General features: G+C 38.0%; 1 protein-coding gene across 1 annotated transcript in view; it reads right to left on the reverse strand.

Moving 5' to 3' along the window:
- Positions 1-215: 215 nt before the first annotated feature.
- The window catches only part of LOC307002757 (uncharacterized protein), a gene marked incomplete at its 3' end in the record, with an annotated part of 34,262 nt that continues 20,056 nt past the window's right edge, over positions 216-14,421 (reverse strand). Inside the window, exons 3-6 of the mRNA XM_079620669.1 lie at positions 12,869-12,903; positions 2,104-2,188; positions 1,932-1,959; positions 216-1,806 (exon numbers count right to left, since the gene is read on the reverse strand). Coding sequence (XP_079476795.1) covers positions 216-1,806; positions 1,932-1,959; positions 2,104-2,188; positions 12,869-12,883 — 1,719 coding nt within the window. The 5' untranslated portion in view covers positions 12,884-12,903. The remainder of the gene's footprint in view (positions 1,807-1,931; positions 1,960-2,103; positions 2,189-12,868; positions 12,904-14,421) is intronic.

A 14,421-nucleotide genomic window follows, 5' to 3' on the forward strand; every position in this document is an offset into this window, starting at 1 on the left:
ATTAATTAAAGTATGAATGATTTCTATGAATGAATCTCTTGAGAGATGTTTTGATGGCATTATCTTCCTCCGTGTAAAGTGTTTCTAAGCTCAGCTTCTTCTGTTGTTGCATTTATTATAAATTAACAACTGATTTTGTAATTACTGTAAGTAAATAAAATGTGTCTGCAACTCTTGCTAAGGGACGTTAGGGATTTTGAATGTTAAAATGGGGGTCACCGGGGAAACTGATTAGACAGATACCGCACTCCCTTCTCAATCCAAATCAGCCGGCTAAATCTGTTTTCCCAAGCTTTAATTTTTTCCCACACAACCTTCATGTCCCTCACCTCTATATCTTTTCCCTCCTCCTTCAGTCTGGAAATGAAAAAATACAGATTTTCATCAGTGAAATACCAGTCTGTTGTTATTAGGTTCTTTGACAGATGCATGATAAGCATATAAGCTTTATGCAGCAGAGTGGACTTTTCTGCTTTAATCTTCTCCAGATCGCTCTCCAGGTTTTCTTCTATTTTTGTTTTATTTTTGGACTCTTTCTTGTATTTTCCATCACCGGTGGATTCATACTTCCGTTTAAGTTCATCAAATGACATATTAACTCTCTTTGTCTGTGTCACATATTTTCTGTTCCCTTTGACGTGTTTAGTGTGAGGACATTTCCCTGTACACACAGTGCAGTAGCCGTATTCCATGGCGTCACACTTTGAGAGGTCACCGAAAGGGACCTTCCAGCAACCAAACTCATGACAGTTTTCCTCACACACAGAGCAGCAGGTTGCGTAATTGCTCAATGAAAAAAAATTGTATTCAATCTCGACTTTTTCTTTGACAGTTTTGTTCACACTAAACTCAAAGTTCTGAGATTTCTCAATCTTGTCTCTGTTCTGTCGTATGGCGTCCAGGATTTCATCCAGTTCTTTGATTTCTAACTCTTTCTCAGTGATATGGTCCTTTAGATTAAAGACACGGGATTCAATTTGTTTTTGCAGTTTCTGAACATCTACTGTCATCTGAGTTTGTTCTCTGTTGTTTTCTAGCAGGAGTTTCAAAAATTTGTCCATGCTTTTCTCTCCCATTTCCCATGATGCTTTGTGAGCATGGGCTCTTTTTTCTTCCTGCTGGTTGTTGAATAAGAAGTGAACAGGTTTTTCCCTCTCATCTCTTCTGCAGCGGATCTGTGCTGTGTTAATGGCACTAAGAGCATCGGTTGGAGGTCCTCCATCCGAGTGTGTTATGATGAACACTATGTTCTTCTCTATATCTTTGCCATACAGAGACAGAACTGACTGCAATATGTAATGCTCTTTTCCAGAGAGTCGATTCTGAGACGCCTTTATCACAAAACACATGGAATCAATATGGTGAAAATCCTCATCTGAAAATAACCAGCGCAGATTATCAGAAATCTCACTTTCTCTATCGAATCCTTTAGTGTCTCCGTATCCTGGAGTGTCAATGATGGTCAGAGATATTGGGTTTTCTTCAACAAACACCTCATAAACTGTGATCTCAGATGTCAGGGATTGGGATTGAGCTTCTGTTTTTTCTTCTTCTGTGATTTGATAAAACTCTTGATCCTCAAACTTCACTCCCATTAAGTAGTTCACCATGCTGTTGATCATGGCGGTTTTCCCAGCGCCGGTTTCTCCCACCATCAGTATGACTTTGTTCTGTTTGTTTCTGTCTCTTCGTCCATATGTCCATCGCCTGACCTTTTTATCAGTGGCCTCAATATGTTTCCTTTCTGTGTTCAGCTGGTAAAGTCTTGGGGGACCTGGATTAATGAGGGTGGCATCATGACCTGATCTACAGAGAGAGAGAATTCATTTGGAGATCAGATAGGGCCGTTTGGAGGGGTGAGAGTTGACATTTAAGGTGTCAACAACATTATGATGTTATTTAGCTGGCTAACACAAGGAAAAAAAGCTTACCGTTTCCCCACCGGATGATTTCCATCACCTGGATTTGATAATAAGCATTTTCAACAATGATAATAACAATATAAATAACTTTTGAATTACTGTTACATTATTTGTGACATCAGATGTTGCTGAACAAAAACAATGTGGCTGGAAAACTTCATAATGTAATAGACGAACTCACGTTTGAAGGAAGGAGGGGGATCAATACTTCGAACTGAAGCACATGTGACTTCACTGCAGTCAGAGTTTCTGCGATGGCGGGGGATCTTTAGGAAGAAGTTTACTGCCCTTAATAACTTGTCTATCACATCTATGTTTCAGTAAATATTGTTAATTGTGCCCAGTGTTCAACAAATCATTAACTATATCACACATTTAAGTAAGATCAAACTTTGTGACGCCCTGATAATGATTTGTTGAACTCTAAGGACTTTAAGGAATACAAAAACAGCCTTTAAATGATATCCTCAAAAGTGTACGAGGAAGAGGATCTAAAGAAGTTACAAATGTCCCCCCAAATTATAACTACATTTTTAGCAAGAAATAAGCAATGTATTAATTTAACTTTCACTTGGTTATAATTTTGTTTTAGCTGATGATGTGATTACTAAAGATTCAACACCCAAGGACGACTTCCTGGAAAACAGCCAGGGAAACCAGGACAGCATATTACAGCCTCCGATAACACCAGAACAACAACAGCCCCTCTCACCAGACACGCTATCTCTATCTCCAGCATCTCCACTTCTGTGCTTCTCAGAGAGAATGGAAAAACTGGTCTTTGCTGGAACCAAACTATCCCACTCTTTTGCAAGCCCACAGATATCAACCAAAAAACGACAGGCCCCAAAACCACCAAAGCCTGCGGGCCCCGCTCGCCCTCCCCCCCCTCCTGCAAGAGTTCTTCGGGCTCTGCCACAACGACAGGGCTCACACCCTCCTCCTCCGGCTCGAGGTGAACTAAAAACAACTGATACCAGCTCTCATTGATATGTGTCGGGTCCCCGCTATGATAACAGTAACTTTCTCAAATGTTTACAAAACAAGCGGGAACCCTGTGTGCCTGTATCTTTCTCTATTGCTGTTCGATTACATGATAGAAAGTCTAAGGCCTTCAAAAGCCGTACAGCAAACCCATCTAATCTGGTGCCTATTACACGCCAAACTAAGACTGCTGTGCGGACAAAAAGTAAGACTGTAAAGTTAGCACTCTTAAACATCTGCTCACTTAAAAATAAATCACTTCTAGTCAATGACTTAATAACCACATACAACCTGGATTTTATGTTTCTAAATGAAACTTGGCTAGAAGACAACTGCAGTGCAACTGTCCTAAATGAAACATCCCCTGATAACTATACTTTTATGAGTGTCTGCAGAGCGGGTAGGAGAGGTGGGGGAGTAGCTGCTCTTTTTAAAGATGTCTATCCATGTAAGCAAATATCATTTGGTAATTACCCGTCTTTTGAATATCTGGGTATTGTGTTAAAAGGTGCTCCACGCATTTTACTAATCATTGTTTACAGGCCTCCAAAATACTCTTCAGCCTTTGCTGAGGATTTTACAGAACTGTTATCAACCATTTCCTCAGAGTTTGACTGTTTTGCTATTGCCGGAGATTTCAACATCCACATAGACAATGCAGAAAACAATATGGCAAAAGAAATCAAAACTGTTTTAAAAACTTTTGATCTGACTCAGCATGTACATGGACCGACACACAATCGTGGACACACTCTAGATTTACTTATCAGTAAGGGTCTAAACATTTCATCGATTGTTATTAAGGATGTAGCACTGTCTGATCATTTCTGTATTTTCTTTGATATATTGATCTCTCCTGCCATTGAAGCTAGATCTGTGTCTGTCAAAAAGAGATGCTTAAATGAGAACACTAGTGTACTATTTATGAAGGCTATATCTTTAACACCAAGCATATCTGCTGACTCTGTTGATTTTCTCCTTGATTCTTTTAACTCAAAAGTTAAAAGTGTAATTGATGATATTGCTCCTGTGAAGGTCAGGAAGAGTGGTAGACAAAAGGCACCCTGGAGAAACTCAACAGCAGTGCAAAATATGAAAAGACAATGCAGAAAAGCAGAGCGCATGTGGCGGAAGACAAAACTTGTAGTCCATTATAACATCTACAAAGACACCATCCATGCTTTCAATATGGAACTAGGCAAAGCTAGACAGACTTTCTTCTCAAATATTATTAACAGCAACTTAAACAACACACGCACTCTTTTTGCTACTGTAGAGAGACTGACAAACCCCCCGAGCCAGATTCCCAGTGAAATGCTCTCAGACAGCAAGTGCAGTGAGTTCGCTTCTTTCTTCTCTGAGAAAATCAATAATATCAGAAAGGCGATCAGCACATCCTTGAGTTGCACTAGGGTCAGACAGATCAGACCACAACCTGAGAAAGTTACTATGTCTGATTTCAAAGAAATTGATGGCAAAATTTTGGAAGAAACCGTACAGCACCTTAAAACATCAACCTGCGCCCTTGACGCTCTTCCCACATCTTTCTTCAAAAGTGTGTTAAACAGCTTAGAAGCAGATCTCCTAGAAGTGGTAAATGCCTCACTTCTCTCTGGAAGTTTTCCAAACTCCCTGAAAACTGCAGTTGTCAAACCCCTCCTAAAAAAGAGTAATCTTGATAAGACTATATTAAGCAATTATAGACCGATCTCAAATCTTCCTTTCATTGGCAAGATCATTGAAAAAGTTGTTTTCAATCAGCTGAACAAATTCTTAAGCTCGAATGGATACTTTGACAATTTTCAATCTGGTTTCCGATCGCATCACAGCACAGAGACAGCGCTCATAAAGATAATTAACGATATTCGCTTAAATACTGATACAGGCAAATTATCAGTGCTGGTACTACTCGACCTCAGTGCTGCTTTTGACACTGTTGATCACAACATACTTCTTGACAGGCTGGAAAACTGGGTGGGTCTTTCTGGGATAGTCCTAAAATGGTTCAGGTCATACTTAGAAGCGAGAGGTTATTATGTGAGTATAGGAGACCATAAGTCTGAGTGGACATCCATGACATGCGGAGTTCCTCAAGGCTCAATTCTTGCGCCACTCCTATTCAACCTGTACATGCTTCCAATGAGCCAAATAATGAGAAAGAACCAAATTGCTTACCACAGCTATGCAGACGACACACAGATCTACTTAGCCCTATCGCCTAACGATTACAGCCCCATTGACTCCCTGTTCCAATGCATTGATGAAGTAAACAGCTGGATGTGCCAAAACTTTCTTCAGTTAAACAAAGACAAAACTGAAGTCATTGCGTTTGGAAACAAAGATGAAGTTCTCAAGGTGAATGCATACCTCCACTCTAGAGGTCAAACAACTAAAAATCAAGTCAGGAATCTTGGTGTGTCTCTAGAGTCAGACCTTAGCTTCAGTAGTCATGTCAAAGCAATAACTAAATCAGCATACTATCATCTAAAAAATATTGCAAGAATTAGATGCTTTGTCTCCAGTCAAGACTTAGAGAAAATTGTGCATGCTTTCATCACCAGCAGGGTGGATTATTGTAATGGACTCCTCACTGGCCTTCCCAAAAAGACCATAAGACAGTTGCAGCTCGTACAGAACGCTGCCGCCAGGATCCTGAGCAGAACCAGAAAATATGAACATATCACACCAGTCCTCAGGTCTTTACACTGGCTCCCAGTCACATTTAGGATTGATTTTAAAGTATTATTAATGGTATATAAATCATTTAATGGCCTAGGACCTCAATACATTGCAGATATGCTCACTGAATATAAACCCAACAGATCACTGAGATCATTAGGATCACATCAACTAGAAATACCAAGGGTTCACTCAAAGCAAGGAGAGTCCGCTTTTAGCTATTATGCCAGCCGCAGCTGGAACCAGCTTCCAGAAGAGATCAGGTGTGCTCCTACAGTAGCCACTTTCAAATCCAGACTCAAAACACTTCTGTTTAACATTGCATTTACTGAATGTGCACTGTGCCGCTGTTCGTCCGACTGTTTGCACTGTATTTTATTTTATTTTTTTAGCTTTGCATTTACTGAATGAGCATTGTGCCACTGTTCGATATTAAAGTTTTAGTCTGAGAAAGAGCTAAGAATGTGAATGCTGGGCTAAGGAAAGTGAAAAGAATGTGCAAGTAAATGAAAGAGAAAAGAAAGTTGATACAGGGAAGTCGTAAGAAGATTGAAAGAGAATAGAAAGTTGATAGATGGTAAGTAAGAAGATTGAAAGAGAAAAGGAAGTTGATAAATGGTCATAAGAAGATTGAAAGAAGATTGAAAGAGAATAGAAAGTTGATACAGGGAAGTCGTAAGAAGATTGAAAGAGAAAAGGAAGTTGATAGATGGCAAGTCGTAAGAAGATTGAAAGAGAATAGAAAGTTGATAGATGGTAAGAAGATTGAAAGTCGTAAGAAGATTGAAAGAGAATAGAAAGTTGATAGATGGTAAGAAGATTGAAAGAGAAAAGAAAGTTGATGCATGTAAGTAAGAAGATCCTTTTAAAAGAAAGATCTATAATAGCTACCGGTCGATATAAAATACGTCCGACTGTTTGCACTGTATTTTATTTTTTTTTATTTTTTTTTCCAAACTGTGATTCAGGAAGATTTTATTAATTTTTAGGGCTGTCTGATTGGAAGAGATTTTGAAGGGGAACGGGAGAGCTTCACTCCGACGAGGCGAGTGAAGATTAGCTATACTATGGAGAGTATAAAGGTTCGCTGTTTGTTTAAAACAGCAAAAGTGAAACGTGCTCTGTGGGGGCCCAGTGGGGCAATACTGGTGTGGTACACCACCCCAGCAGAGGACGTCCCTGGATTGTAGGTCCAGTGGCACCGCGAACCTGCTCAATCACTTCCATCTCAGACACGGTTTTAATTATTCTTATTTCTTTTGATTATTTTAATTTCTTCTATGTAAAGCACTTTGAATTACCACTGCTTAGCCTTGCATTTACTGAATGAGCACTGTGCCACTGTTCGTCCGACTGTTTGCACCGTATTTTATTTTCTAAACTGTTTTAATTATTCTTATTTCCTTTATTATCTATGTAATTATTTTTATTTTTATTTCTTCTATGTAAAGCACTTTGAATTACCACTGTGTATGAAATGTGCTATATAAATAAACTTGCCTTGCCTTGCCTTGCCTTGCCTTAAAGTGCCTTTGAGGTCTGTATTAGAGGTCGACCGATTAATTGGGCCAATTTTGGGCATTTTTGAATGAATTGGCATCGGCCGACTGTGCTGTAAATTAGGCCGATTAATAGTCAGGCACTTCTGAGGGCAGCTAAGCGTTGATGTGGAAAATGTGGCACTGCAGATTGACAGTCCCTCTCTGCCTGCTAACTTTTTGAAGAGGACTACCTGGTAACTTCCCAAGAAACTAATTTGTTTAAAAAAAATCCTCTTTCTCCCAGTTGGTAGTGCGTCGCCCAAATCGCCCTTATACACCATCCGCCCCTGCTTCAGATATAAATATTGTTGTTTGTGTAGGGTGACTATGTGTACAGATTGTTTGGTGGGTACTTTTTTATCTTTATCCATGGATAATATTGTTTGGTGTATGTATATGAATGTTGATGTCGTATATTGCTTGCAGTTGGTCATTTGATTATTTAGATCTGTTGTTTAACTCTTTTAAACCTGGTGAAACCTGCTATCAATGTGTTACATGCATGCATCAATGTGTTCATGTTTGATGTTATGTCATACTTGCAACTTGATCCACATGTTGAGTCATCAAATAAAAGCAACTAAAGGAACTTTGTGCATTCTCATCGATGCCCCACAATGATTATTATTTAACCAGTTCTTAAGAAACTTCAAAATAGATACATATGCTGACTGACGGACTGATACTGGCGCTGTTTAAAGGGTCTATGTGTAGTTTTCAGCTGCATCTAGCGGTGGTCTTTCAGATTGCAACCAATACGTTTACAAACGAGTGCTCATGCGCGAATGCTTTTTTTATTTTTATTTTTTGAGGTCTGTATTAGAGGTCGACCGATTAATTGGGCCAATTTTGGGCATTTTTGAATGAATTGGCATCGGCCGACTGTGCTGTAAATTAGGCCGATTAATAGTCAGGCACTTCTGAGGGCAGCTAAGCGTTGATGTGGAAAATGTGGCACTGCAGATTGACAGTCCCTCTCTGCCTGCTAACTTTTTGAAGAGGACTACCTGGTAACTTCCCAAGAAACAATAATTTTTGTGTTTTTAAGCCTTGCCTATTTAAATATTGTAGCGCATAATACTGGAAAGTGCCCGGCAGATACTGTTCTGAAGGAAATGAGCCAGCAGAGGGCGATACTGACTGTTCCTTTAAATATCTGTCACCCTACTTCCTCTTTGAGCACATGGACATGGTGGAAGCCATTTGAATGTGTTATGGCAATATTTTATGGTTCATTGACTTGTTTTATCTTTCATTGACTTTCAGTATATTGCAAAGGAATGTCATGCGTTTTTGCCATTTGCAGTACGGTGTGAGAACTACTGGGAGGAAGGCTCTGGGGGAAGAAGACCTTGAAAGAACTAGGATAAAAAGCTGGTTCAGTCTGTCTGGGGGTGTGTCACTCTTCTGCACAGGGTAACAACTGTGTATTAGACTGCTCCTATTTTTGCAAGAATAAATACTTCTCTTTTTATAATTTGACTCTGAGTGTCTCTTACGCTTGTTTGATGAATTTTTAGCACAACAAATGTTAGTTGAGGCTTAAGGGCAGTGATGGCCTTGACTGGGTTTTGATACGTACACTGTGTGCGTGCATCAAGTGTAAGTTGAAAGTTTGTATCTTCAGATCAGTGGGGGCTGGTGAATTTTATTTTAGGGGGGGGCTAAACCAAACCCCTGTAGGGGGGTCTGGGGGCATCCTCCCCCATAATATTTTTTTTATTTATTTTCACATACAAACTAAGCATTCTGACAAAATAATAAAGACAAAATAGATTCCACCTTGTAGATGAAGCTGCTATGGGCAGTCTTCGTGAAACAATCTTGTCCAGAACGCTGCACCGTTTCGGTGACCGGGAAAAGAAAGATGCAATACCGCTTGGATGTCCTGATTGTTTTAATGCCAATTTGTCTGAATTGGATTGTCGACTAAAAGGAATTCTTTCAGAGACGCAACGGAATTGCACACATTAGCAGCCATCTTGAAAGTAGCAAGTGACTCGATCGAAGATATCCCCCTCGCTCTCTTTGTTCAGTTACGTATGACGCAAGCGCATAAGTGCGAGTGCCAAATCCTCATTGAAAATGCATTGAAGGCTCATTTTCCGAAAAAAAAAAGTTTTAACATGAGAGTCAATGGGAGAATGCTTGGGAGATTTTCCACGTCAATGAATTCGCCCAGAGAGGCGGGAGTCGCGGCCCCAAACAAGCTATAATTCTAACAAAAAACATTTATTGTTAAAATATTTTTTGTTGAAAAATTACTTACAATAACTTATTCTTGGTATATATATATTTATTTATTTTTATTATTTTTTTCAGCACAGCGGCAGTCTCTTATATAAATCACCAGGGAGGTCTGCGCTCACGCAATCTGAACAAAATAGCGAGGCAGGTTTTTCTCTGGGCCCAGGAAAAGTTCCTGTCACTCAGGGCAGTTTACATTACGGGGAATCTTAATGTGGGAGCAGATTTACTGTCCAAACAGAAATTACACACGGGGGAATGGAAACTCCACCCAGATGTAGTAAAACAGATCTGGACCAGATTTTACTGGAGGTGGACCTCTTCGCCCTCCAGCAGACAGCGCAATGTCCCCTCTACTTCTCTCTGAGTCACCCAGCCCCCCTGGGTCTGGACGCGATGGCGCACACATGGCCCAAAATGCGCCTGTAAGCGTTTATGCGCCTGTATGCATTTCCTCCAGTATCTCTGAGTTCTAGCCAGAGTTCGCCAGCAAGAGTCTTGCTTCTTATTCATATAGTTGTCATTCCTATCCTTCTGATTTGAATATTATTTTTGATGATGGCTTATCTCTTGGTCATGTTGATTCATTTAAATATATTGGCCATTGGATTGATCCTGAACTTACTTTTAAGTCCCATATTGATTATATTGTTAATAGAACATATTATTGTTTGCGTTTATTTTATCGCTCAATCAATTGTTTTACATTTCAAGTCAGGAAAATAAATGTTTCTCAGTTAATATTACCTCTTATTGATTATGCCGATATTGTTTATAAAAATACCCATGATATTTATCTTAAGCCTTGTTTACATCTTAATGTTGTTTACAATTCTTTGTGCAGATTAGTGTTAAGGTGTCCATATTGTACTCCTCAATGTCATGTTGGTTGCTTTCTAAATCTAGAAGACAATTCCATTGGCCTCTGGTTATTTTACAATGTGTTTATTTTGTTTGTCCTTTTTATTTGAAACAATTTTTGAGTCCATATAGTTCTTCCTATTCACTTAAACATACACAATATCCTTTTTTTCTTGTTCAAGTCAATTTTCAGTGAAGTCGGACGTAGGTCATTTCAGTATGAAGCCCCTTTTGACTGGAATACTCTTCCTGTTTCTCAGTTTTTTTTTTTTCATCTACTTTTTTGAGAATTCGAATTCGAGGATTTTCAGTTATTAACTGGTCTTATGTTGATGTAACTGATGTATGTTGAGTATTTGTATTTCAACTGTGGTTTGTGTGTGTGGGGGACAGGTTGAGCATTTCTTTTGTTTTGTATTTTTGTAAGGTTTTGTGTTATTATTATGTTTGTGTTTCATGGACCCCCTTGAAAAAGAGATGTTACACCTCAAGGGCCTATCCTTTCAATAAATTCAAATTTAAAATGTGACAGTCTAGATTTTTTATTACCTGTTTTGTGTATTTAATATTTAACGTATACATCATTTTTTTACATTTATTTACAGTTTTTCTCGATTGCTTAAACACATTTCTTGAAACTATGCCTCGTATTCTCAAAACAGTAAACACAAATCCATAACGTCTCACCCAATTCCCCAAACTTCCTATTTTCAGGTCAAAATGAAGCTCTACACTGAAAACCATTCACTCTTGCTGAAAAACCAAACTTTGTCCTCAGACTGCACACACAAGCCATCAAAATCAAACACACTACAACATAGTCCTACACACTGGTATAATAAATTCAAAACAACATTTCCAAAACTGGTAAGTTATGTTGCTTGTGGTTCCCCCCCTCACAAACCTTTTCACATGATGAACACAAAAGACACAACCAATGGATACATTGGCATATTTTTATTCATTCATGTACTCTTGTAAAAGTACTTTTTTTTTTTTTTTACTCTCTTCTCTATTTTTTTATATTTACTTACGTAAGATATGTGTGTGACCATCATATGACAGTAAAAGAGCACACACAAACCATATTCTAATATGGAATTGTACTGGAATGGCATGAGTGTTGTACGTGACAGGAGGGCCTCACCTCAAGGATACAATATGATGAACAAGTCTACAAATGTTCCACGTATGGTTGAAATACCATCATTGGCCTAGAAAGATAACATTCATGGGAGTCAAGACTATAAAGGAGAGAGGATGCTTCACTGTCACACTCTGCAGACGCTCTGTGTGACTGTACGACTGCTGACCTTTTCTTGCAAGAAAATAAACCTAATCAAAGACAATTGGAAATGTTTGTCTCTTATTCAGTGATAGAGTTTTGTTTGCCAGGCTTAGCACACCTCCCTGAAGCTTCTGATGATGGAGGTGACGGTGAAGCGACTCAAATTTGGCTGTACTCGTTGCCCAGCCTCCCTCATAATCATACAATTGATCATACAAAAGACATGGTCAACTAAAGTGGCTTGAATTTCATCCGAGACTGCTTGTCTTCTTGCTCTTGCCCTTGCCCTTCCTCCTTCTCTTTCTTCTCCTATCCCTCCTCGACCTCTTCCTTCATGACTTTCTGGATCCATTGTTCCAAAACTCAATAAACTGATTCGGGCTCTTTTATCTATCTATTGAAGGATCTGATTAATGTGTGTTAAATTTTGACTCTTAGTGTTTCCACCTGGGTAATTGTGTGCTAACTGAGCTGAAGCTGTGCTGACTTGAGTGAACAATATTGAAAACTAGTGCTTTCTAAATGACCACATGGTCTAGGCAATGAGAAATTAAGGGATTTGTGTGTAGAGTTTTGCAGTGACAGTTCAACAAATCTGACTCATGTGCCAAAACCAGGGAATAGTGTTTATAGTTTAGTGAAATGGGTGTGCTTTTTGATAAATGGCATTATGGTTTTGAAATTTTAGTTCAAAAGCCTGGTTATAGTGTTTAAGCAATCGAGAAAAACTGTAATACAAGTGCACTAATTGTAGAGGCTTGTGTTCAGTAAATGTTTAATCTAAGCAGTTTTCTGTATCACTTCTTATTAACGGTTAGATTTTATGAAATGAAGGGGGGGGGGGGGGGGGAAGAAAATCGGCCAAACATATCGGCATCATATATTGGCCATCGGCTGCCCAGATTTCTAAATATCTGCATCTGCCAGATAAAAATACATATCGGTCGACCTCTAGTCTGTATATGAACTAGTTTCTTTAAATTGTACATTCATACAAAATTCCATGCGTGAATTCATTGACTGACTGTTGTGACCATTGAACTGACACATGAAAATCATTTATATATTTTCCCCCAAATGTTAAAGCATATTTTCAGTTGCCCTGATACAATATCAAAGTAAGTGTCAGTTTAAATTAATTGTTTAAGAAAGCACCAATTAGGTGATAGAAATGTGTATCTTTTGAAATATGATGTGTTTTTTATAGCAAAGTTCATCAGTAATCTGCTTGGAACCCTTAATATAAATAAATTACTAAAAAGACTATCATTTTTAAATAGATTTTAATTTAAATTAAATAATTTTACTCTCCCATAGAAAGCTCATAAACAAAGATTTGAACTTACATTGAATTCCGCCATATCTGCAGCTCACAGTTTAACTGCAGAAGACAAAATAATTCATTAATTCATGACATATGTTTTACAGTATTTCTTCCAATATGTGCATATACACAACTAGATATTTAATTATCTGTGTGTCTTTTTTTTTTTTTTTTTTTACAGCAATATACCATATAAACAATGCATTATGGGTAATATTTGTCATTTTTGAGAAGGTAGCTACAGGAATATTGTGAATGAACAGGTGTTTGTGTCTGTTGTGATCAGTGTTGGGGAAGTTACTTTTAAAAAGTAGTGTTTCTCGTTAGTTTACTTAGTTACCCCCTTTGGAAAGTTACTTTTTACGTTACTCGTTACTTTTACGTTACTTTTATGTTGCTTGAGTTTGGGCAGAACCCAATATCTGTTCCTAAATGTGTATATGCCTACATAAAGTTCTACTATGAACTCTACTTATTGAAAAACTAGAACAAAAGAGAGATTTTGAGATAGAAAATATATAACTAAGGGGTAACTAAGTAATCCGTTACTTTACGCTGAGAGTTTGGGTTAATTTATGAGAAGTCCTGATTATATTGCCTGCTATATTTACTTATTTATTAAATACAGGCAATTGGTTGATGAAACATTGATTAAAATTAAGATACAATTAATACAAAACGAAATTCACTTTAAAGAAAGTCTTTCTACAAAAAAAAACAACTTGATGAAGTGGTCAAAATCATTTCTGCCCACTCTTGTCTCCCGATTGCGCATTTTATAATCTTACTCATGCTTTTCACTTTTCATATAATCAATCAACATAGATAAAATAAAAAAATATATATTTTATTTAAACATAAATATGAAACTAAATCGTTTTCTTTAATGACTAGGCTACAACACGTAGGCCTATTAGACTCATGTAGTAGGCCTACAGAAAAATGTAATGTCGCAGTGAACGCCGTCTTACCGGTGAGCATGTGGGGGAGAGGTACGATTTTCGAACGATCATCGAATAATATTTTGCTTGATATGCCAATCCTTAATATTTGGTGTTTTAAATGCCAACCCTTCTTCATCCGGTGGGTAGTATTACTTTTGGTTTGCGCAGTGTAATTCACAGATTTGACTGCTCTGCTGTTAGTCTCTGTCACGTACCGTGCAGAGCTTGTGACTATTGCAAGCGCAGTGTAACCAAATTTTCAGTAGTAGCGGCTTACACTACTTTTTACCCGGAAAAGTAGTTAGCCTACGTTACTGTAACGCGTTACACACAACTCTGGTTGTGATGTTGCCATAATCATCATAAAGATGTCTTTTAATTTTATATTTATTTGTTGATAACTGTGATTCTACAGAATTCATAAAGCAATGTTTCAGTTTTCACATATTTTTGAAGGATATTAAAATCATACAGAGTATAAAACATTTTGAACTCTTTCACACACACAGACATCAACAATGATTATTGTCATCATTGTTGAGATTCATGTGCTGTTTTTGACGTCTGTGTGTGTCTAAATTATGCTGTAACTTTGTTTTATTGTGTTTAAAAAAGTCGTATTGTTTTGGAA

Source organism: Phoxinus phoxinus, assembly GCF_949152265.1.
Source record: "Phoxinus phoxinus genome assembly, chromosome: 1".
In the NCBI taxonomy this organism is placed as follows: domain Eukaryota; kingdom Metazoa; phylum Chordata; class Actinopteri; order Cypriniformes; family Leuciscidae; genus Phoxinus; species Phoxinus phoxinus.